This window comes from Protomyctophum parallelum (genome assembly GCF_964188405.1).
Source record: "Protomyctophum parallelum genome assembly, chromosome: 20".
Lineage (NCBI taxonomy): Eukaryota > Metazoa > Chordata > Actinopteri > Myctophiformes > Myctophidae > Protomyctophum > Protomyctophum parallelum.
Genome location: NC_139718.1, coordinates 27994151 through 28021154, shown reverse-complemented (window position 1 = coordinate 28021154; position 27004 = coordinate 27994151). Strand labels below are relative to the sequence as shown.

General features: G+C 43.6%; 1 protein-coding gene across 1 annotated transcript in view; it reads right to left on the bottom strand.

The window, feature by feature from the left end:
* trim9 (tripartite motif containing 9) overlaps positions 1 to 26593 on the bottom strand; it is a 44901-nt gene extending 18308 nt beyond the window's left edge. Inside the window, exons 1-3 of the mRNA XM_083791949.1 lie at positions 25734 to 26593; positions 10806 to 10901; positions 8811 to 8933 (exon numbers count right to left, since the gene is read on the bottom strand). Of these exons, the coding sequence (XP_083648075.1) occupies positions 8811 to 8933; positions 10806 to 10901; positions 25734 to 26570 (1056 nt within the window). The 5' untranslated portion in view covers positions 26571 to 26593. The remainder of the gene's footprint in view (positions 1 to 8810; positions 8934 to 10805; positions 10902 to 25733) is intronic.
* Positions 26594 to 27004: the final 411 nt, after the last annotated feature.

The window sequence follows — 27004 nt, the reverse complement described above, 5'->3', positions numbered from 1 at the left end:
GGCTTGAGTAGAATACATACATCGTCGAATACATGCATCGTAGATGCAGACTCAGCTAATTGCACTGTAATCATCACTGTAGTACCTAATTTACCATTACTGTAATGACTGTCGACTGAGGAGACAGTGGTCACAACATCATTACTATCAGTACTACTAACACCCAATATAAGAAAGTAACAAACCTATACTTACAGACAACGCTAATTCAAATGTGATAACGGCATGGGTCCATGCAATCTCTAACTCCTCTAAGCATGATTTACTATAAAGTTCAAGTTGTGGCGCGTCTATTATTGCGGGCCAGTCATGTCCAAGGCCACTGTCAGTGCAAATCGGCCCTGATCGTGCAAATTGGCATTGTTAGGCAACGGTTTCTTGTGAAAGACGTCGGACCAGAGTGACGTCAGCGCAAATCACTGGTGTTAGGCAACGGTTTCTGATGTGTGTGATGTCAGAACAGAGCTTGATCACAGAGAGAGAGACCCAGAGAGAAGGATAGGGAGAGTGAACTGAATGAGAATGATTTCATGGTGTGGCATCATGCTGCACCACTACAGTGTGGTACACACACCGTACCACACACACTGACCCAGCTCATCATATTCTCATTATCCTCCACTTTTCATAAACTGTAATCAATCTGGACACAGCACATGCACGGCGGTGACCCTCTCTCATCATGTTGCGACAGGGAGCAGCAGGTTTTGAGACATGCCTCCCCCTGGGGACTGTGATGATCTGGCCCCATGTCCCTAGTCAGGTGCCATGGAGGTCTGCTGTGTCAAGCCAGGACCGTCCATCCACACTGCCCCGGCGCCCCGCAGTGGCCTGGCACAGCTCCAGGAGGTAGTTCTCACTGCTGTGCTGTCGCAGTCTATTTCACAAACACACTCACCATGTCTCCCCATCTCTTCCTACTGTACCTCCCACTGCATTTACAATCACAATTGGAATCACTTGGAGTTGCAGATCCACTTTATTGTCCCCAGATGGGTAATGACATTATGGGCATGTTATGGTTCGCAGCAAGGCATAAAACTTTAAGATGCATGTACGGTAAAATCCTCAGTGTTAAACCTATCCATTTGTAATGGCCTCGTAAGGGTCCATTGTTCACTCAGTTCAATTGACAGTGATGATGTGTGTGTAGTACATGTAGGTTATTTTAGAGTTAGACGCAGTGATTGACCAGGAAACCCAACATTGATCTGCATACTAGGTCACACACATCATTTACCAATAGATGTGTCTGTAATTTGCCTTCTAATTTGTCATTTGTTTTGTAATCAGTATTGCTGCCGAAGAAAATCCTGGAACTGACAATAGTGTCCTCTCCTCCATCCATCTGTCTTCTGCTTCTCTCCTTACATGACCCAGAAGATTTGCAACAGAAATAGAAGTCCTGCACCACTGACACACATTATTAACAGAAAAAAACTGAAGACATTTTAGTAATGGTTAATCCTTAACAATTTTATTGCCAAGTGCAAACATGCAATGCAGTTGTTTTTCCCCACAGTTTGTTCCTAAAACTGTGTGGGAAGAAAACTGCATTGCAGAACCAATCCCAAAGTCCTTAGGGCAGTCCTTCAGTTAGGGACAGTTACAGGATTGGTTTTCAAAGCAGTGGGCATAGTTTCGTAAAGCCTGTTGTTCTAGCAACTATACCTTCCACTTAGATTTCCCCACACGTATCGGTAGGCTGAGGTCTCCCGATCTAGGTGAGACCACTCTCTTGGTGGATTTGATGCAGAGACACATCAGCAACTTATAAAGTACGTTCTCCTCTCTCCCTGTTGATCTCGCTGCCTTCCATTTCACTTTTCCTTCTTCTCCTTATGCGACCCACTCAACTCAAGTCACCTCTCCTGCCCTCCATTTCACGTTCCAACTTCTCAGTTCACTGAGCAGACGACTTCAACGCACATGCACATATCAGCAGTTTCACTAAGTGTTCCTGACGTTCTTTTTTTCTTTTGTTCTTTTAGGATGGCAATCAGCTCGGAAGGAAGATGTGAACCTGCTTGAGGCCTCCTGATCACCTGCTAATGGGTGAATGGGTTGAGGGAGTGTGATTCAACCTACAGGTCTGAGCTGATAGTATGAGAATATAGTAAGAGCAGAAAGGTCAGAGGAGGTCGATAGAGAGAGACCTGCATACTAAGAGAGTAGTAGTATGATTTCATGCTGTTATCTATGGAGCACTCTAATATAACGTAACTATTATTAAGAGGCTGATACAAACGCGTGCGCGCACACGCACACACGCACGCACGCACGCACGCACACACACACACACACACACACACACACACACACACACACACACACACACACACACACACACACACACACACACACACACACACACACACACACACACACACACACACACACACACACACACACACAACATACTGTATATATCAGTGCTAACAGATGCAAACATTCATTTATGCACATGCGCACACGCCACTGTGCTGTGGAAGAGGACAGCAGCAGAGGGCAGGGAGGTGGGTGTGAGAATGGGGTCGAGGCCGTCCGTGTTGCAGCGACGCAGATGAATGGAGCTCGCAGAGAAAGGAGCCTCAACCTCTCCCAGACATAATCTGTATGTGGTTGTCATGGTGATGAAGCACATCACTGAGGGAGCTTACTCCAACTCAAAAGAACCACTCTGACACTTTCAGACTGGGCAAAAACAAAAACAACAGGAGAGCAGGAGACTTGACCTTAAGACTTCACAAACAACCGCTCCCCCATTATCCACCAACATATTCTCCATCAACATTTCACACAGACAATTGTCCCTTACAGTAGGTTCACTAGGTTGTGTACAAAATTTGCAATGACTCATGCACCTAACAGCAATGCCACCCACCAGACTCCAGGCAGATGAACATAAAACATTTTAGAAGGAGATGATGGACTATGCGCCTTTCTTTAGTGTAATTGCTTCAGTGCCTGCTGTGATTATTAGGTCACTGCGGTACTCAGACACCACAGTGGGCTGCAGTCTCCTAACCTGCCTCTTCTTCTTATATCCATAATAGATATACTCCAAACATCTACTAACACTTTACTTTGCAAGGTCCTTGGCTTGGGGAACAGTAGACCTCTGTGCATATTATTACTATTAGTTTAAAAAGTATACAGTAAAACAGACACCACCTGCAGGGGTGTAAAGTAACTAAGTACATTTACTCAAGAACAATTGTGAGGTATGTTTTACTTTATTTCCAGTTTTCAGTACTTTCACTTCTCCATTAGGCCGACATCTCAAGAGGCAAATATTTGAAAACTTTAGTTGCTAGTTACTTTCTATTATTTATATAAAACTTACATTAACCACTTCAACCATGGCTATATACATTTCGTCCATTTGAAAATATCAGATCTACAGAGCATGTAGGGACATTCTGTATATGAGTACGTGCTACTTTTGGTACTTTAAGTACATTTTGATACCAATACTTTTGCACTTGAATTCCAGACTTTTATAGTATTTCTACATAGCAGTATTGATACTTTTACTTAAGTAAAAAATGTGAACACTTTTTCCACTTTTTCCACCACCTGCATGTACAGTACTTCACCTGAAATGATCAATTACAGGTAATTAATGGTCATACAGGGTTGATTGGCAAATAAACTGAGAGAAAAATGGGGTAGAAATAATTGGCCTCTAAGTTAAAGAAAGAAAACAAAGTAGGCCTAAGAGTGAATGAAAATCTCTATGTAACAACACCAAGATTGTGGTATTTTTAGACAAGCTGTTATGAGGTACAGATGCCGGTTTATTCAGTAAGCCTAATGGCACATTGTAGGCCTATGTCATATTACAGTTGTTACTGACAGTGACAGTTTTAAAAGGGGGACACTATGATTAATATACTGTAGCCAGGTAATGAGTTGTCTCACCTAAACTAGACATCCAATATCACAATAAACCAAAACATTATTCTGTAACAAATCCTTAAGAGGCTCTTCTACTATTTGCACAGCATTTTATGTAGACAGGGGAAATGAGTGTGAAAGATACCATTGGCATTTCACTGTTTCTCTCACTTCAATGTACAGATAAACAGTTTTTGCTGGAGGTTGAATTGATGTGATGAAAGCACTCCAGTTATATAGTGAGAGAATTATTCATTTGCTTTCCAGCACTTTATTTCCCCATTACATTATTATTTATTTCCCACACAGTTGGGGCCATCTTCATCCATCATACACTGCAGAAGTTTCCTTGTGTTTTAATGAGCAGGACTGGAGAAAGTCTCACATTGACAGCCCATGGGGACAAGGGGGAACCCCAGCAGAAAGAGAGAGAGAGAGAGAGAGAGAGAGAGAGAGAGAGAGAGAGACAGAGAGAGACAGAGAGAGAGAGAGTATAGGGAATTCAGAAATCTGTTACTGTATGTTTGTCGAGCGACACCATCATGCCACAAAGTTTAAATTAGGCAAAAGAGACTGAGCAAGAGTCACAGACAGACAGGGAGAGTGTCTCACACAGATGAGTGAGCAACAGGAAGGTTGGCCACAAAGACACTAGGATCATTACGGGATAAAATACAAATAGACTGAGGTGCAGCTGTACTCATTCAAAGGCCTGATCTTAAAGCATCCCTGAGAAGACGTATCGAATAGCAAACAGCACAGCGGGCAGAGGGAGGAAGAGAAAGGGAGACACAGTGAGCCTTACGAATCACTTTGTATCACTCTTCAGCTCTCAGCAGGGCCCCTCGTCTGTGGTGGGTTCTCTGCACTGAAACTACGCTTTGCACACAATTTTCACAATCCCAGATTGTAAGGACGCACGCACACACGCACGCACGCACGCACACACGCACGCACGCACACACGCACACACGCACGCACGCACAACACTAAGTTTGCATTTCTAGCCCATTTTGCCCAGCAGCAAGTTGACCGGGTTGTCCATATAGGTTGTGTTGATGTGTTCCTACTTCCTACTGGGTCATAGATATTATTTCTGGTGGCCAACCTTTTATGGCAGGGCAAATGCAGCAATCTAAAAAAAGGGGGGGGTTGCCCCCTGGGTATAAGGCAATAATTTGCGGAAAACATACAAAGTTGAAATGAGGAGATAAATGGTTTCCGGACCGACAAGTGTTTTATTGAGGAAGTGAGAAAGAATTGTAGAGCGTCCGCTTTAGACGCCTCTTAGGGGTGACTATAACAACTCCAGGCTTCCTGATGATGTGTCAAAATGGACCTGACTCATAAGTATTGAGGTACTTCTCGCCTCCACACAGCATCAAAACAGAAGCCCATGTGTCACCATGTTTGTCACCATGACAAGAGGGCTTTGGCGTCAGTGTGGGTTTGTCCCATGGAGCCGGAAGGGAGAGGCAGGGGGACAGCAGCAGGGCTTTGAGGGGCTCAATGGGAGATATGGCTTAGACACAGGTAACAGGCCTTCTCCTTGCTCTGTTGGTACGATACAGAGACAGTCCTACATCCACAATGGGAGATATGGCTTAGACACAGGTAACAGGCCTTCTCCTTGGTCCGTTGGTACGATACAGAGACAGTCCTACATCCACAATGGGAGATATGGCTTAGACACAGGTAACAGGCCTTCTCCTTGCTCTGTTGGTACGATACAGAGACAGTCCTACATCCTCAATGGGAGATATGGCTTAGACACAGGTAACAGGCCTTCTCCTTGCTCTGTTGGTACGATACAGAGACAGTCCTACATCCACAATGGGAGATATGGCTTAGACACAGGTAACAGGCCTTCTCCTTGGTCCGTTGATGTATGATACAGAGACAGTCCTACATCCTACAATAAAGTCATACACAATAAAGGCCAGAGTTTTTAATTTAGCTGGGAGTGGGACGCGTCTGTGAATCAGGGGATGGGTTCCACTTCAACAGTATGCCCAAAGCCTTTAATGCCAGTGGAGTGGGCCGGTACAGACACTGATCGTGCAGACCTCAGAGAGAATGCTGAGCACCATCTCCACATCCTACCCAGGGGTATTCAATTAGATTAGGAAAGGGGGCCACATTTGTAAAATGACTTTAAGTCAGGGGCAACAAGCCCGTGAGAACAAAAACAGACTTGAGGCTTTTATGCTTGAATATGAACATGTAATGTAAGGGCCTCTTAATCCTTTCCTCTGGGAATCTTGCAGTACACTATGAAGGGAAGTCCTGCAAAACAAAGCATATTGTGCATTCTATTATTATATTATGTGAATGTACTTAAAATAAAGCTGCAATCCATACATTTTATGTGTGTCCTACTAGTCAACATTCAAACCTGTCTCTCGCATGGCAGACAAAAGTTGTACTACTCGTTCAAGAGGGAATTAATCCCCACTTGTCCGGGACAGACATCTCGCTTATGAGCTACAGACAGTGGTACTTGTCAACCAGTAGGTATCCTATACCTGACACAATGTGATAGATAAAGAAATAAAGAAATAAATGTTAGCGGCTTGTGGTGTACGGTTTCAACATATGGTGCTCTGTGTCCAATCGAGTGTGAAGACTGGCTGGCATTTCTGAAATGTTAATGAGTCAGCAGTGGATTGACACCTATCGTTTCATTTTATCTGGTAGAGCTAGCTGGCCAACTCAATTCATTTTCAGTATGGATCATTAGCGCTGGAGTACTGACGACAGTTTAAGTAGATGTCTAGATGCTAGGTCAATCTACGGTTATTATTTATAAGTGCTATTATTCTACTGTATTTTATGCCTTTATGCTTTGTAGTTTAGTTTTAATGTGCTGTATGTCACTGTATCAGGGGTCTTCAACAGGGGGGCCAGGACCCCTAGGGGCTTCTCAAAGTTACTACAGGGGGAAGACAAATCTGTGTGATAGGAATGTTTTTTTTTTTTTTTTTACATTAACCCCTTGAACCATAGCATCCCAATTCTGAAGGGAATATTAGCCAAAAATAGCAGATCTACAAGCTCACACCGCCTCGCACTGCAAGGCTCATTGAGTCTCCGCTGGGCATCAGATTATTGGCTTAGGAATGCAACAAAAACAAAAATATCTCCATGAATTTGAGGCTTCATGGGGTGTGTAATTGATAGGAGAAAAAAATAATATATAGAAAAGATCATAATGTAAACAAATAAAACCGTTAATTTACACTACTGATGACAGTGCTGTCAAACGAGCCTATGAAGCTATCTATGACACCTACAGTACTGTATGTAAAAGTTCTGCAACACAATTTTATACAATATGTAGTGGGGGTCCCTGCTTCATCTCTCTCTCAGTCTCACATAAGGGGTCCCTTATGTGTTTTTAGAATTGTCCATTATGTGAGTGAATAAAGACTGTGACTGTGATCTATAACTGGAAGACATGTCATGCATCAGTGAGTGACATGTCAGAATCAGTGAGTGCCGCACATGGAGCCACCATTCTGCTGGCTGCCATGCAAGACCAGATGCACTGGTCCACTTAAAAAATCCTATGGGCCCAGGCGGTGGCGTAACCGTCTGGGCACCCGACTGGTAATCCAGTCGCAGTGTGCCGCGGGTTCGACTCCCGAGCCCGAAACGGCCTTTACTGCATGTCTTCCCCCATCTCTCTCCAGTTTCCTGTCAGCCTACTGTCTGTCCCTTCAAAAACTAATAAAAGGCGTAAGCTGCAAAAAAAAAAAAAAAAAAAAAAAATCCTATGTCTCAGAAGTGTGAATATCCGTTCCCCCGCCTCACTGAGAAGCCTGTCATCTTTAACAGAAAACACCCTTAATTTAAAGAATCACTAGCTCACAGCTAACATACAGTACATACTGTACATACAGTATACACAGACACATTAGGTTACGTATAACCATATATATATATATATATATATATATATATTTAACAGTATGTGCATGAGAGAGAACATGTGCAGTCATGTCTGTGTATGAGTATGTCTATGAGTGGGTCCACATGTACCCATCCTTCTCAAACCACCTCTGCAGGTGGAAACTTAATTCTACAGACCAACCAGGCATGAAATTGGATGCTGTTCAGCACAAGTGTGTATCTCCCCCTCCCCCTGCCCCTCCCTCCTTCCGTCTTGCTCTTCTACCGTCGACGATTGTGCTTGTTTGGTCGGCCGCAAACAGCTTGAGGTAAACGACGGTGTGCCGCCCTTCTCGTGCTGAGCGCTTAGCTCTGTTATTTCAACATGCACTACAATAGCTACAGTGTCTTATACTACAGTAGATTACAATTGTTTGAGCTGGCCCTCCTAGATTGTATTGTATTGTACCTTCTTTTTTTTTTTTTTTAAGATATTTTTTTTGCGGCTTACGCCTTTTATTGATTTTTGAAGGGACAGACAGTAGGCTGACAGGAAACGGGAGAGAGATGGGGGGATGACATGCAGTAAAGGCCGTGTCGGGTCCGGGAGTCGAACCCGCGGCACACTGCGACTGGATTACCAGTCCGGTGCCCAGACCGTTACGCTACGGCCTGGGCCTATTGTACCTTCTTAACAAGTTTAATTATTATTTAATTAATTTTGAGTCCTTTTAAATCTTCATCAAAGTCTCATCTGCCAAATGGGTGACATAACTTTACTGTAAGTGTTCTCTTATTTCAATAAATGTCCAGAATAAAAGACTAGGCCCAAGGCTGTGTTTGATATATGGTTATGGTCACTCACTTACGTGTGTGTGTATGTGTGTGTGTGTGTGTGTGTGTGTGTGTGTGTGTGTGTGTGTGTGTGTGTGTGTGTGTGTGTGTGTGTGTGTGTTTATATCTGCGCACGCACGCACGCACGCACTCACTCTGCTCTGGGTCAAGTCATGCGTACTCACCATCAGCTTGTGTTCATGCTCTTTGTTTACTCGGGACAGCAGCTGGGCCTTACGGCGGTTAAGGGCTTCAATGAGAGCATCACACTGTGCCACCAGGCAAGCTTCAAACTCCACTCCATTCTCCTGGAACACACACATAGCAATGTACTGGAGACGTCTTTCACAAAATTCACAAAATTCACAAACTGTGGAAATCAGGACACATTTGGACACCTTGTATGTCCAAAACCGTTTTCCTATTTGAAGATGAAAGATGTTTGTTTGTTTTTTTGCAAAAATATAAGAAAAAAAGAATGCAAAACATTCTTTGGGGCTGAATCACTGAATCACACCAAGACAGAATGGGTGATCTACATTGTATGGAGGACACATCATGTTCTGCTTGTATTAAGAAGCAATGAACCACACACAGAGGCAATCTGCAGGCATACAAGACCAGATGCACCAGGCCATAGCGAGGAAGACATTTGGCTAAAACAAGGAAGGGGGGAGGGAGAGAGCGACAGTAGCAGCATTTGGATCAAAACGTCAAGTGGAAAGAGGAGACTGCAAAATGTCCACAGCTGATGTTGTTTGAATTCTGTTCACCTGGGTAGATAAATATCTGATATCCCATGATGAATATCTCACACGTATACAGTTATCCAATTACTGTAGCACCTGTGTTGATAATGCAAAATATCAAATATCAATGGCTCGTTCTTATTTATCCACTCCTTAACTTACACCTCATCCTGAACTCCTTTCTCTCCTGTCTGACTGTCTTGTCTCCTTCTACTCCACCACAATCAGCTCCTCTTCCTCCAACACAAGCTCTTCCCACCTTCTCATTTATTCCTCCCTCTGAAATCCACTGAAGCCTAATTTATGCTCTGTCACACTACAGTGTTGCGTGAGCTTGTACATGTGACACCGGCATGTGATGAAGTATGAATCAGGCTTAATTCCACTTTGGCTCTTGTCCACCAGCCCCTAAATCACAAGTTACAACCACATCCTTCCATCTCCTGCTGCTCTCAACCAAAAAACATCTCAGAGTCAGTCCCGCCCACCGTTCTTAACCCTGTTGGTTATCTGCCTGTGAGTGCCTGCTTGCTGACAAAACAAACCCTGTGTATCACATTTTTATTGATATTGGTGTGTAGACTCTACACCAACTGCAAACTAGGCTTATTTTCTCTTTGTACAACACAACTACAGAGTGGTGGGCATGCGTCACTCCAGCCCAGAAATATGAGGCTTTACAACAATTGCGACAGGAAAGTCTTGTCCAAAAGTTGTACTCTTTTCCCTTACTTGTGTAAAGTTTCCAATGTGAGTGTTCGACAGGCGCCCACGTTTACACCTGTCATGTACATTGTGCTGTGTGAGTGTACACTCACTGATACCAGCCTGAGCCACGGATTAACAACAGGATGACATGGTGGCACATAAGAGAATGCTGTCACTGTCACTGTAGTTTTTTATGAATTGGAAAGAAGAACTTGTGTTCCAATGGAACCAATGTAGTTATTGTAGGCAGACTCAGTGGAGAGTCTATTGAGTCTCCTACCGGAGATTCCAGGTCATCAAATTATTTGTTTAGGAATGGGGAAAAAACTAAAACATCATGGGGTGTGTAATTGATAGAAAATAAGACTTGTTTTGGGTGAACTACTCCTCTAAACACTTTCACTTGAATGAAATAGCAATCACAAGCTCAGGTGTCACGATGCAATGTGTTGCTTGTAGATTTCTACTTTTGTGTGACACTGTCATACAAGGATGTACCTAGGGCATAATTTACACAAAAAGCTGAAATATGGAGATAAAAGGTTTCTCTGCCCGACGACAACGATGTGATATGTTTATTTGCCTCAATCTGTCTTTGCAGTGGCATGGCTGGGCTTGGAAAATGGAGTGACAAGGTATAGGTTCGAGGCTGGACGTGTGCGTGTGCGTGTGCGTGTGCGTGCGTGCGTGCGTGCGTGCGTGCGTGCGTGCGTTTTACAGTACCTGGATGTGCTGCACCATGTTCCTTAGCTGAACCAGGAACTCCTTGGCCTCGCTAGCTCTGTCTGACAGTCCGGTGAGAGCCTGGGATAGCTGGCCCTGAGAACAATACCAAACACAGGACATCAGACGCAGGGCGATGCAGAGGTGTAGACAGATCACACAGTAGACACTTAATTAATAACAGCTATCCTGAATGTAACAACCCTTTTCAACATCCTGTTAGTAGGCTAACGGTTGCCCTTGACAAGAAAACATCAATAGCCACTTTGGCATGACACAACAGATTTCTTTGCCAAGCATGTATCATCAGATTACTGTAGCTACAGTACCTATGAATCCTGTTACACTTACACTCTCAACTTATTTAATGAATTAGTCCCCTCCTCCATGACACAGTGCTAATTAGCTAAATCAGTTACTGTAAAGTGTTTGACAACCAGTTTGGTTATCATCTGATGCAGCATTCATGAGCTCTCAATGCTAAGAGGTGGATTTGGTTGTGGTCAGGTTTGCCAATGTGACTGGAATTCTATATTGTAATGGTACAATCCACTCCAGCCACAAGGTGTTCTTGAGCAAGATACTGAACCCTGGGCCCTAACAGCTCCCTTAACTGCTAGGTGCATGGCTGCCCACAGCCAGCTAAGGATTGGTCAAATACAGAGAAAGAATTTCCCTACAATTATTACAAAATTACAAATATTTGGCTTTACGTAACGTAACTACACTAGCCCAAACCTCCACCAATGTGTAAATGTATCTCTCTAGTGCTTTCAGCCCAGCCTCCCGTTGAGACCATCTGACAGATTAATACAATTAGTCATATTCATTAAAGCCCCACCGATGCAAGATTGTTGTTTCGATACTGATCCTCATTTTGGAAAGTCCTAGAGACCACCAATTAGTAATGATGCTGTGACTGATATATATGCAATTTTCTATTCAAATCAACTAAAAACTTTTGAAAACATTTACACAGATCTTTGAAAAGTTGAAAAAAGTTGCCTATAATATGCTGTAAATTACATGACGAAATTACGGACACCAATGATGAAAGTCTTTAAAATACGGGACACCTGCGTAACTGACGATACCAATGGTGTCAAAACAGTAAAATAATGTCTAAACATAAATTACATTTCTAATTAGCAAAAGGACCCAAGTCAAACATTGAGAAGATTTATGTACGGCTCAGCACTTTTGCTGTTATGTTTTGCTGTGACTTAAAACCATGCACACCCTGCAAGGCATGGGAAGGTGAGTCCGCAGAGAACATAACAGGAAATGCCATTGCCGTGGCCGTGCGCAATGACACATGAATGCCCTTGTTTGGACAACGAGGGAGCAAAGAAGAGGGTGCGTGTGAAGTGGGGTTGTGTGAACAAGGAGGTGATGGAGTCAGAGGACTCAGCCTGACCCCATCTTCTCACCCTCTGGGAACGCCGTTCGGTTGAGTGGACTGGACAACCGCCAAGTGGGGAAGCTTATTGTCTGTAGGGACCGCCGAAGGCGGGAAAATAAAAGGATACATGGTTTTATCTGGTCAGAGAAACAGGGGGCTCGGTTTTCCGAAGCAGAGCAATAAAACCTGCCAACTAAGCTGCTATAGAGGTTGGAGGAAAGAAAAACCTGTTAAAACAACCCATTACACACTTCAGTTCTCTCTCTACAAGCCAACAACAACACAGCATCATCTAATGCGAGGACAGGCCAAAACGGGAGTTGAGCCCTGGAGGTTGACATGCCCTTTGACCCCAGGATTTGGGAAACCCATGACAGCTGCCGCAAATGTGACTCTTCTGCCCCGCAGGGACTGAGGGTCTGAGCCGACGACAGCTGAGCAAAGACTGGAATGTCAACTTTCCACATTATCATGGACCACTTCAGGCAACTTCCTCTCGGACAACTCGGGATTTGCATTCCAATACTCCCATATCCCCAATGATGGAGCAGGGCAGATGGGTCTTTGATGACTTATTATAACTGTGGTTGAACTGTGGTTGTGATTATCATGATTTTAGCCAGCGGCATACAGTAGACTGTCAAGGAATATGGTAGTTACTTGGGAGATGTGATGTGAAATAGTTGAGAGTGTGAAATTATTCTAATGAGCTGTTTATGGTCATTTTTGCATTTATATAGCGCACATTTATCCAAAGTCCTTTACTATGTCCATTACACACCGACAGCAGAGAAAACCAATGGTTAGGGAAGGGTCATGCTCAAGGACACTTCAACATAAACACTCTACCTCCTGAGCCAGTGCCACCCATAGCTAGTGTCACATCATGTATGTCACTCTGAGTCTGTACCAAACAAAACTTCTTTGAATTATATGTTGAGCCTTTTTGTTCTCTTTTTATTTTCTATTCTTTAATTCTAGATTTCTTTTTACTCCTTGACAGCAAATGTGAAAGCCTACATAAACAAGAGTTTCACCTCACTTTTACCTGTAACTGTGTTGTGACGACAAAGTTGATTGATTGATTGATTGAAAAAACGGTTCAGCTAGACGCACCACTAGGTTGCCTTCAACCAATGTGTTTATTCCGTTAGTCCATCACCCCACCCCATGCCTCCATATATGGTCATGCTACGTGACATCATGTGACATCACCAGGGATCTCCATACAGTATATGGGCATATATGTAGTTGCGACGTAGACGACATCATCAGGGGCCCTTCCCTCGTAACATCACGCCTCCATATATGGTCATGCCTCGTGACATCACGTGACATCACAACCCTGGATAACCATACATGGAGAAGACTGGATCATCACCTAGATCTGCATATATGGAGCTGGCCAGCAACTCTACATCTGACCTCAAACCCTTAGATCTCCATATATGGAGCTGAACTGGTCTGACATTCCATATGTTGATCCATCCCCACCAGACATATGGAATGTACAGGGTTTGACCTCATCAAACCCTGTACCCTCAAGACACGCTCCATATATGGCCAGTACAGAATTAATTCCATATGTTGATCTGACCCCCTATGCCAAAGCGCCAGTGTTCGCCCAGCAGTCTGCCGTCACCCAGGTGGATGTGTGCACGCGGCGTGAATTTCGTTTGTGTCCGAGCATAGGCATGGCTGAGGCATGGTAACACCCCGCCTGCCTGTGATTGGTCTACTGACACTGCCCGTCTTGACTGTCCTCCGAGACGTGAGGTTACTCCGTGGTGAGATTCTATTTTTGTAGAAGAGGCAAACTAATATTGTTTATTCCGTTTGCTTTGATTGAATAATTGATTGAACATGCATGTTGTACTATGATTTGATTTGGGTGTGTTCTAAATAAAGTGTTAGTGTTGATTATCGTGTATTAATCTAATTATAGTAAACCAATACTATTACACTAAAAAGGATAAAGATGAAAGGAAAATATACCTTTTTATAGTCGAAATAATGTTTCAAGTTTACACATACAAACAAATTACACAATAATCAACACAAACACACCCAAATCAAATCATATTATGGCGTGCATGTTCAATCAATTATTCCATCAAAGCAAACGGCATAAACAATATTAGTTTGCCTCTTCTACAAAAATAAAGCGTACAAGTTAGCGTTCTCTTCTCTTCTATCATACCATACTACTTATTATTATTAAGTATTATTTCCCACCACGGAGTAACCTCGCATCAGACTATCCACTATCCAGCATATCCACCTTGTCGGTAGGCCAATCACAGGCATGCCTATGCTCGGACACAAACGGAATTCACGCGTGCACGCGACCTCGCCCTCAGGGACGTCAGGGTGTCTTACTGCTCAGTAGTATGCTCAGCTGACCAGGATGTTCCAGGTCAGCTTGATAGTCCTTCTCATTCACATTTTGGTGGCATAGGAGTGAAATTAATTTAGTCCCTTGTTTGTGCCGAATCTGGGTTGCACATAGTTTGTTGAACTCCCTCTGGTGTTGTGGGTGTGGACTTTGCTGATATTAAGGAAGTATTTAGACAGGTACATGGGTATCTTGGTGGTGTATCGAATCTTGTGGACCAGACCCATTGCAAGATGCTGTACTGTGTCGTCAACCCTAAGCCATTCCAGCCTGTCAAAGTGGGCAGGGGTGAGGTGGGTTCGGGGGGTGAGACCCAGTAGTAGCCTGATTTGTTTTGGGAAGTCTGAAGCCTTATTTTAAGGGCGAAGAAACCTTATACAAGGGCTCCTGTAACATGGTCTTCAAGGTGTTTTGGTTGACCAGTGAGGAGATCCTGTATAGGAATCTTGTTCTTTGGTTCACTTTTTTGATTACGTTGGTGGCCATTTTATCACCGGAAAGACTTGCCTCCAGGATGGAACCTACTAGGTAGGTAATTTCATCTTTTCGTGTGATAATAGTCACCCACTCTAACCAAGAAGCCATCTGCCTTGCTGAGATTACTATTTGATCCAAAAAGAATGGATTCCGTTTTTCCCAGGTGTAAAGATAGTTTGTTATCAGCGAGCCAGGTGCAGATTCTACCGAGTCATCTGCGAACAGGAACAAGTTGCAGTCATAAGCTGATGTCATCTTTCCCCAGCTGAGGTCTGGTTAGGATGTCGCCCCCCCTTCCCTCGTTTATCTTTTTTATCTTTTTAACCTTGTACTGTTGTTGTTTCTGCTATGTTTTGCTTTGTTTTTTTTCCTAATAAAGTCTGTTCCTAGTGTTCTTATGTAAATCGCTTTGGGTATTCAGAAAAGCGCTATATAAACTTGAGCTATTATTATTATTATTATGTCAGCGGCAGCGGGTATTGGGTTTATTGCAGGTTGGTCCTGCAATTTGGGGTTTACTAATCATCTCTGTAATTAAGCCAAGTGGGAAAAAGCGCGGGACCATGAATAATTCACAAGCTGCTCTGGGGCCATTCACCATGTTTCATTTTCTCTCCACAGTCGAACAAGCAAGCAAATCTGTCACTGGAAAAGCGGAGATGTCGGAGAAGCGTTGGGGCCAATTTGGATTAAAGCCCCATCCAATAGGAAGATAGAACTACAAACACAAGAAGAGGTAAATGCAATGTCGCTTAACCAGATTAAAGCTCTATTAAAGGAAAAACAATTACTAAAATAAAATAAAATACGAAGCTAAACTATCCATCGAAATGCCAGGGCTTCAGACTGCAGCCGCATGAGCATCACTAAAGCACAGCTTTTTACATTTCTCGTGACCCAGTTTCCCCCAAAGAATACAGTACCTCTTAGAGTAAACCAGGGCAAACGTTTTTAGGTTCCCTGCTCTCTTTCTCATTGCTTAAGAGTGAGGATGTTTTTCAGCATGTGTTGGTTTAAAACTAAACCAAACTCAATTAAGTCTGTATGTATTGATAATTTTGGCAAGTGATTTAAGGAGAGAACAGTAGTGCCACAAACACTGCTTCAACAAGTTTGCGAGGGTCAATGGTAAAACAAATACCCTACAGTACATAAAGTCTTATTATAGAAAGGTTTGGCACACTTTCACCAATGCAGAACCTCACCTTTAGGCATTAAAATATTTTTTATTTTATTTGTGATTAAAAGTATAATCAATCTCCCTCCTTCCTTCCTTCCTTCCTTCCTTCCTTTGTCAAAAATACTGTAACTGAAATTAAACATGAAGGAAGTCAAGTGATTTCATATGTTTGCCATCTATGGTTTTCTCTGTTATACCAAATCCTCCCTTGTGGTTGTTTGCTGTAGCCCTAAGAGAACACATTTTGAAATATTAAGTAGGTGAACTGAAGACCGTTGCAGTTCTGTTGAGCTCCCCTCAAAAACAAAACAAGATCTTAAATCTTCAAACACAACCGATGAATTAAGATTCAGCTAGATTTTCATGCCTCTGTGTCAAACAAGATCCCATGTGGAAACAGCCTGCACAAGCAAAGCCCAAGTGGCCAGTGCATTATTTATCTGGTATATCTGTCACCATCAATAATGCAGAAGAAGTCATTAACAACCCACATCCACACAAAATAATAGCAGTGAAACATGGATTATACGGAAGGCAGTCAAGGCAATGAAACTGCCACAGCTGGCTCACCCCAAGAAACATACTGCTTTATGACGGACACCTAGGAGGAATGCAGCAGGAATTGGCCCAGAAATAATCTATTCTCGTCAATGCCAGATTTAGCCGATGAGGGAAGTCGGTGTCTTTTGCAGGTGATCGGTATAGTCTACCTGCGGTCTGATCCACTTAGGACTTGATAAATGACATTAGGTCATGAAAAGCCATATCAGCTGTGAGGACTATGCAAGGTAAATGAAGTCGCTACAAAGTGCTGCTCATAAGGACAATGGCAGCGACATGTTGAGCTTACCCCCCATCAGGTAATGATGAGGAGCAGAAATGTGCACGTGCACATAAATGCACCGTTTTGTTAATTCTCCTGTTAAAGCGCTGTGATGCTTTGTACTCAGATTTCTGACTGACTCCTGGTTTATAATGTTGCTTCTTACCTATAAACATAGCTAACCCTAACCCTAAAAGAATCACACCCGTGTGAAATGAGGGGCGCTCGTCATCGTACATCAATTTATGTTAGCGAACATTTGACATTGCTACATAAGGTACAAGAATTATCAGCTCTTATCATCATACATCATCATGCATCATCTCATAGTGGCCAATCAGAATGCCTGTTGCTTGTGATTGGGATTTGCTCGTTTACATATGAAGTAAATTTTCCCTTCAATGTCAATGGCGTTTAATGTTTTCATGTTCTGTCATATTTAGCGGAATTCTAACATAATTTCTCCGTTCATTGTCAATGGCAAATCTTCAGACGTGTGGGGACAAAAGCTGTTTTTGCAAAGCTCGGCCAATCACAGCGGAAGTTAGATTACTCCGGAATAGCCAATTAGCTACTACAAACGTTATGCAAAGCTCTGCCAATCACAGGGGAAGTTCGATTACTCCGGAAGTAGAAAAAAAGTGTCACATTAACTATAGTCCCTTTGGGCAACCAGACTACCAGATGACTATTAGCAAACATTTTCTTTATTGATAATGGGCGATAAGATGCAGAATGGGCGATAAGATGCAGAATGGGTGATGAGATGCAGAATGGGCGATAAGATGCAGAATGGGTGATAAGATGCAGAATGGGTGATAAGATGCAGAATGGGTGATGAGATGCAGAATGGGTGATGAGATGCAGAATGGGTGATGAGATGCAGAATGGGCGATAAGATGCAGAATGGGCGATAAGATGCAGAATGGGTGATGAGATGCAGAATGGGCGATAAGATGCAGAATGGGTGATGAGATGCAGAATGGGTGATAAGATGCAGAATGGGTGATAAGATGCAGAATGGGTGATGAGATGCAGAATGGGCGATAAGATGCAGAATGGGTGATAAGATGCAGAATGGGTGATGAGATGCAGAATGGGCGATAAGATGCAGAATGGGCGATAAGATGCAGAATGGGCGATAAGATGCAGAATGGGTGATAAGATGCATAATGGGTGATGAGATGCAGAATGGGTGATGAGATGCAGAATGGGTGATAAGATGCAGAATGGGTGATAAGATGCAGAATGGGTGATAAGATGCAGAATGGGCGATAAGATGCAGAATGGGTGATAAGATGCATAATGGGTGATAAGATGCAGAATGGGTGATGAGATGCAGAATGGGTGATAAGATGCATAATGGGTGATAAGATGCAGATTGGGTGATAAGATGCATAATGGGTGATAAGATGCAGAATGGGTGATGAGATGCAGAATGGGCGATAAGATGCAGAATGGGCGATAAGATGCAGAATGGGCGATAAGATGCAGAATGGGTGATAAGATGCATAATGGGTGATGAGATGCAGAATGGGCGATAAGATGCAGAATGGGTGATAAGATGCAGAATGGGTGATAAGATGCAGAATGGGTGATAAGATGCAGAATGGGTGATGAGATGCAGAATGGGTGATAAGATGCAGAATGGGTGATAAGACGCAGAATGGATGATAAGATGCAGAATGGGTGATGAGATGCAGAATGGATGATAAGATGCAGAATGGGTGATGAGATGCAGAATGGATGATAAGATGCAGAATGGGTGATAAGATGCAGAATGGGCAATAAGATGCAGAATGGGTGATGAGATGCAGAATGGGCGATAAGATGCAGAATGGGTGATAAGATGCAGAATGGGTGATGAGATGCAGAATGGATGATAAGATGCAGAATGGGTGATGAGATGCAGAATGGATGATAAGATGCAGAATGGGTGATAAGATGCAGAATGGGTGATAAGATGCAGAATGGATGATAAGATGCAGAATGGGTGATAAGATGCAGAATGGGTGATAAGATGCAGAATGGGCAATAAGATGCAGAATGGGTGATAAGATGCAGAATGGGTGATAAGATGCAGAGCGCAGATGCTAAATCCTTGGAGTTCAATGAGGCTCGTCTCATTTACACCAGACACACTGAGGCATTTAAGATCTCTACTTCTGATTCATCTCTTATTTCACTTCTGATCTCCGTTTTCCCACTTTCAGGGCATTCTAAAGCCTGCTTGCTGTATGACGGCGTTGCCAAATAGCAGATGTACAAGTTTGTAGATTTTTGTTTGCACAATGTAGTCGTACAATGAAGTATGCTCTCCTCTTTCTCCCTCTTTGTCTCTCTCTCTCTCTCGCACGCACGCACACACAGACACACGCGCGCACATGCACACACACACACACACACACACACACACACACACACACACACACACACACACACACTGCAGTATATCACAGCTATTAAGGGAATGCTATTAAACTAAATGGCTTTGACAAACCACCCCCCACTGTGAAATCTCGTTCTTTTCAAGCCTCAGACCTTCCTTCATTGTCCTCCAACTCATCTCTCATCAGTGAATCAGATGCCACTAGCTATCTTTAAACAATTCATTATCCGTGTCTTTGTCTTTTCATGTGGAGACTTTGCACTTGTGAAGTATACAAACATTCAGCCAAAGGCCACACCAAAATCCTGAATGTTTTCTTTCCCCACACATTTGTGGGCGTTTTGCTCTGTAGGAGTACCACTTTTACTGCTGAACAAAATATATTTTGTCCTTTTTAGTAAGTTACTGTAACTTCTAGGTTAAACAGCTCTCCTCACCTGCAGGGTTTGTTTTATTACACAACCTTTAAATGTAAATGAAGGCCTCTAGGCCCCAGTGGGCTCCTGACAGTGCTGAAGGGCCCACAATGGATCAAGCGAAACTCGCTGCTATTGCTGCATGGCTGCTGCTGACAGCAGCTGACACCAAGACAAGTGACTTAGCATTCAACCCTTGAACTTTTATCCTGTCTGCCTTCATTAACCTGGATTCTGTTTTTGGATTGAAGAGTGTTTGTAGGCTTGTAAGCTCACACCTGTGACGCGTTGTGAGCTAATATATCTGATACTGTCGGTATAAATCGGGCTTGACTGCTGTGGTCAGATTTCTTGTGTGTGCGGCTGTGCGCGACGTGCATGCATGGCTGGCTGCATGCATGTGTGCGTGTGTTTGGGCGTGCATGTGGTGTGTGTGTGTGTGTGTGCGTTGGGGAGGGTACTGGGATCAAACACATGGGTGACATGAATGAGTGGCAGATGAGATAACAAGAGGGGAAAATCTCCCCGCTCCCTACAAATTCCTCCCCAAATTACGGAGGTCGATAACATTTTCCTGCTGGTGTTCTGCTGGAGTTCAAAGGGGACATTTTAGTTGTTGCCAGGGTTAAGACCTATTGCGCTATCTCAGGGTGATCTATCTTACTTATCGTGGCAAGCGTGTACATTTCAAATTTTCTGCTGGAGTCTGCTTGAAAAGGATTTGTCCATGCCGACGCATTGAGTTCTTCAGTATCTGTCACATGAATCACTTTAAATTGACAGTAAACAAGCCCAGGACAACAAACAGCGACTTCGTCTGTACGTGTCGACCTCCTGTGACACCCACTGTAATAAGACAAGCCACTCTCTTCATTTAAAACTAGTTCAGTAGAGATTCACACCGATTTTAAGTTACGGCATAAAACATCTCTGGCACACAGATAACTGAGATTGTAGATTGGCTAAGGTTTTCCACAGAAGATGGACAGGGAATAAGGCATGGAAGGTGTGTGTGCAAACAACATGGAAGGGGCATGAAGAGCAGAAATAATGATCTGAAACGTCATGTATTTCATCTGAACATGATGGGTACACATAAAAGTCACGTCAACTTTCCAGGCAGGGACAATTTAATGCATCAATTTTACAATCTTCCAAGGTCTAAAAGGCATTGCTTTGCCTCACCACTATCAGTGCTTATTGAGGTGGCTGGGATGGAAGTCAATTTTATGATTACTTTGGATAGGTACCAGGCTGCATATGGCAGCAAATGACCAATACAGGTCATCTACTCCTCACTTGTATGTGTGTGTGTGTGTGTGTGCGTGGGGGGGGGGGGGGCGGGGGGGTGAGTGAGATGAGTAATCGCAGTTGATGCTTTCTATATCTAGGGCCTAGGCCTCTCTTTCCCAGATCCTCCTCCTTCCAGTGGATGCTGCAGAGAGCTGAGGTGAGGGCTGCTCTTGTGGAGGTGGAGATAAAACGCCACTGGGTAAAACTGTGCTCATACTGCTCCTGATACGCAGTGCCTACCTGCCCATAACAACGCAGGGTCCAAAATAGTAACAGAGGCGAATGGAGAGGCGAATGCACGCCTTTAGAACTGTTGTTCTATTGCTGGGTCATACCAAAACACACTGACAACATTAGCGGTCTCTGGAGAGTCTTAGCTATCATAGCAGCTAGGGGAACAGGAATGCATGGGGAATGATTTATCTGACTACCGTTGGCAAGCGTGTCAATTTCTAATTTTCTTCTGGAGACTGCAATTAATATTATTTTCTTTTCTATGTGAATGAACAGATTAATCACCTTCAATTGACAGTAAACAAAACGAGACAACAAACACGACCACATAACATTTACGACCTCTTGTGACATCCACTGTAAGACAAGTCACTCACTACTCTGGGTTTTAACAGCCTTCCCTTTCTTTCAAGCAAGAGATTAACACTGATTTTAAGTCACGGCATGAAAACCTCTCTGACACAAATCTGGAGAAGCACAGATAAGAATGCAGAACCGCCATGCAAATCTTCAACTTCTACTTGTGAACCTACAGTAAGTTTGGGGACGTGAAATCGATTGCCATTGTGGTTCAGACACAATGTCATGGAGGAAAATAAAGGATTGTTGGTGTTTATTGCTGCAGTTTATTGCTGCCTGACAGAAGAATGAGGAATGGAATAGATTAGAAGACATGTGTGCAAACAGCACGGAAGGGCATGAAGAGCAGAAATGATGATCTGAAACATCATGCATTTCATCTCACATGGGTACACATAAAAGTCACATTAAACTGATGAAGTCATGAACGGCTGTACAGACAGAAATGCAGGCGGCGGCGACAGGCGGCGGCGGTGGCTCAGGGGTAGAGTGCCTGGATGGTAACCGTAAGGTTGCCAGTTCGAACCCGGGCTCCCCCAGAGTTACTGTCGAAGTGTCCTTGAGCAAAACACTGAACCCCTAATTGCTCCCGATGTGCTAGTTGGTGCCTTGCATGGTTTCGCTGCCATCGGTGTATGAATGGGTGAATGTAATGCACAATCTCTGTAAAGCGCCTTGGATAAAGGCACTATATAAATGCACCATTAACCATTTATTTACCACACGCGAGCGCACGCATGCACGCACACACACACACACACACACACACACACACACACACACACACAGAGAGAGAAGGATAAATTCTGCTAGAAAGCATCTGGGATTGATTCCTCACGGGGTCCGACATCTAAGACCTCTCTGCTCCCAACAACATCAAGGGGGATTTGGTTGCTATGGCGGCAGGTGGTTCAGGTGGTTCATCATCTCCTCATAAGAGAATGTTCCACAGAGAGAGAACACATGTAGTACAGTTTGCCTGCACACACCAACCAGAATGACCCAGTTTGCCAATAATAATAAACAAAGAATGAAACTGAACCTGATCAAACAGCGATGACAAGGAGAGTCAACCACTTAGACCCTATATACTTCATTGACCAGAGTTCCCCAGGGGTCTATGCTTGGCTTCCTCATTCTATACTAATTACTCTGTAGTTGTTGGTTTGTTTTTGTTTTGTTTTTTACATATGATACAGGGGAACATATCTGTGGCATCAGAAATGCAGGGTCCATTTAGACCAGGGGTGGGCAATTATTTTCCCAAGGGGACAAATGAGAAACAGAAAATATTGTGGACGGCCAGGCCGAAAGGCTGAACTCAATTCTGCATATTATTCATTTTATTTCTATATAAAAAGCAGTAAATAGCATTGTTTTGACAAGTGGGTAAGAGTATATGTTATTACCTCTGACTTCAGTAAATAAATAATTAATAGTCCAGATATTGTTGAAACAACCATTTGGCATCCACCTTTCGTTTTTTGGCATGAGCGGACATTTTGAATGTAATGCATGTTAATGAAAGGAACAGGTTGTCAATCACCCGCAATTCACACCAGGAAACAGATTGCGTGTGCCGTGTACGTGAATAAACAGGCTTCAAAATGAAAGAAATGCAGTTTTAGTCCACAGCATAACGTAAAATTCAAATTTTATTTTCTAATTTCAAAGTAACTTTCACGGGCCGGTCAGAGTCAGCCAAAGGGCCGTATTTTCCACTGCAGGCCATGTAATGCCCAGGTCTGATTTAGACAATGGACAGTGGACAATTAGCTGTCACTCTGTCTCTGGCTAGAAAAGAAAGAACACAGCTGACAAATACTGCATTCATTGTCTCTATGGAAAGTAGCAGTTACACACAAGCTCTGAAAGAACTGCCCAACAATGTCACTGAATCCACTCTGACAACACAAAAAAGGGAAAGAAAGTGTGTAAGCATGTGTGAATGTGTGTATATGCATTGCATGTGGGAATGTATCTGTGTGTTCAAATGTGACCCATGTGAGCATATCTATGAGCTTGCAAGATATGGAAACGTCTTCCATATATCCTCCAGAGAGCTCAGTGAGGAATGCCAGAGGAACGCCTAAGGAAAGCTTTGAAACCTGCCCATGACCAGAGATGGCCAGGCTCTGAGCTCTGCCCCTCAGCACAGCCATCTGTTACGGCTCTGTAGGCAACAGCTTCGGATGACAGGTCAGAGCAAGGCCTCAGAGAAGAACATTGGAAATATAACAGGTGCCATGGAAACCAATAGCACAGAGCTCCAACAGCCCTGATATGAGATGTCTACAACTCTACATGTCATGAAAAGAAATTAAGCTTTCATTTAATATTGGTTATTTTATTTCTAATAATCCATATAATAATGAATTGTTGAAGCAAATCAGTGAACTTGGAGGCTTAGTACAATGTGTCTGCTGGGTGTTTGTGTTTAAGATGGTTAGCAGTCTCTCTGATTTCGGCACTGAAACCATGTCCGTATACTTTCACTGTGGAAGTCACAGGTTTGTCATTGAAATTCTGGGTATATACTACCACCAGTTGAGGTTCTAATTCAAAACAGCCTACATTATAACTACATAGTATACTAGGTCTATACAATCGCACTCTCTCACATTTTCCATTTCAGCCTCAGTAAAGATGAGGAAGAAGCCATCAACTTTCCAAGCAGGGTTAATTTAATGCGAGTGGCTTATTCACCACCATCAGTTTGCAATCTCTCAAGGTCTAAAAGCCATTGTGCCTCCCCACTATCAGTGCTTGTAAAAGGAGAGGTGGCTTGGATGGAAGGCCATTTTATGGTTATTCTGGAGAATCTGGACAGGTACCAACCAACTACCAGGCTGCATGTGAAATGTGGGGGGTAATAAACAGTACTCAACTCATCCAAAAACACAGCATTCCAGCATAGTAGGCATAGCTGTATGTGGGTGTGAGTGAGATGAGTAATCATGCACAGTTGATGATGCCTTCTATATACATATACGTATCTAGGCCTCTCTTTTCCAGATCCTCCTTATGGTGCAGAAAGCTGAGGTGAGGGCTGCTCTTGTGGAGGTGGAGATAAACGCCACTGGGTAGAATCCTGCTCCTGATATGCAGTGCCTCCCTGCCCATAACAACCCAGGGTCCAAAATAGCAACAGAGGCGAAAGCACGTCTTTAGAACTGTGTTCTATTGCTGGGTCATACCAAAACGCACCGACAACCAAATGGTTGATGAGGGCAGCAAGGGGAGGGATACATATTGGATACTAGTTATATACAATAATGCCATAATGACAAATGTTTAAATCAAAAAAAAAAAAAAAGGAATATCCACACTCTCAGTATAGTCTCTTATGAGCTTATTTAGTTTTATGAACACACAGCAGCAATTGTTTAAATCATGCATGCTATTGTGTTGAGGGGAATCTCAATAATATAACTTTAGATTGTGCACTAAGTTAATAGATGTGTGGAGATCAAATAAATAAAGGATGGCAGATATGCATTTGAGGTCAGTGCAATTTCATCATGTGATAAAAGGAAGCTGCTGGTTGCTGTCTGGCCGTGCCCGGCGTGAACAGAATTTCAAGTTACCCCCGCCAGCCTGTCGCACCAGACCAGATACACTGGAGTCTCATAGAGCTACTCTTAGTCTTGAGACGTACGTGTTGTCTGTCACCACCATGTTTTCTCGGCTCAATTAATTCGCTGTAAATCATTTATATAGGCTAATCAAAACCAATTGTGACAGGAGGAGAAGCTTACACAATTCCACAACCAAAGATAGCCATTGATGCATAGCGTATAGTTGATGGAATTGTAGCCTAATGATTTGTGGGGACTATACCGGCAACTTGTTGCTTATCATCAAACTGAATTACATCATATGAATGTCTGAAAAAGGCCAGTATCGACAATAATACCATGCAACGCATGTTGCGTAAAATAGCTATCTTACGCACGTACCTTGTGGAGTTTCCACATTGCGCCGAGAGCTTTTACTTCATGTGTGCCGTGTTTGCCTTCTTCCAAACACTGATAACACACGGGCATTTTACACTGTACACAGTACATGCTTAGATTCTCCAGTTCGTGCTCTGTGCAAGTGGAGATTTTCCGGGGGCTGGCGCGGCGACTTATCCTCCCCTGAGCCGGGGGCACCAGCCTGTGTTTGGCGAGAGGACCGCGGGGAGGATGACATCTCAAGCGACAGGGATCGCAGTAGAAGACGTCGCATTGCTCGCACATCACCGTGGCCTCCTTTGGACTCTTCTCGCAGAGCTGACATTTGAGAGCGGCCGCTTTGCTTTGCTGATACCTGTCGACCACCCCTTCCAGCACTCGGTTCTTGGCGAACCCGCGGAGCCCTCGCTCGTCCAGGATAAGGCTGCGATGACATTGCGGGCAAGTGATGCAAGAGTTACGGGGTATCGGAGGTAGGGAGCCGGGGTGTTGTAGCAAATGATGTTGCGGCGGCGGTTGAGGGACGCTTGGAGGAAAAACCCGTACCCCGTTAGGTGATTTTTGGCAAGGGGTGGTCGGGGCACTAACGAAGCCTCCATATGAACCATATCCACTGTCTGCCTCGCTGTATAAACTCATTTTATCCAAATCGAGATAATCATAATCGGAAACCCCGGAACCAGAGGCTCTACTGCTCTGTGGGGATTCAGCATCGGGGGTTTGCACAAGGATGTTTCGAGCGCAAGCAAGGCAAATATTGTGGGAGCACGGTAGAATAATTGGCTCCCGGTAAAAAGACCCACAGACTGGACATTTCAATTCTTCCTCCATTTCGTCCATAGTGGCTGGGTGGTGTAGGCTATATCTCGAAAGTGAGAAATAGTGCACGGACCTCTTTGAATGAGATTAAGCTGCTGTGCTGTTCCAGTCGCGTCCAGTCGCGAATGCAAGTGCAACCTTGACTAGAGGAAAGACATCAATGCAGAGGGAGGGAATCCTAACGCACTGTCCTCCAATAAGCACGCAGTAGCTGCAAATGACGGGAGCTCCTAAGAACAACCATTGGGTAATGCATCTGTCAGTCATCGTAGGTCTGTAGCTAAATGAGCTATATCTGAATAGAATTGATATCAAACTTTGTATATTGCACTAGCTTGTTTGTCAATGCAATGTGAAACACATACCCATAGAATCACATTGAGCCTATTTAGCTTTGCTTAATTGGACCATCAACATAAAGGGATTCCCATAGAGTAGTTGTCTCCACCAGCCGA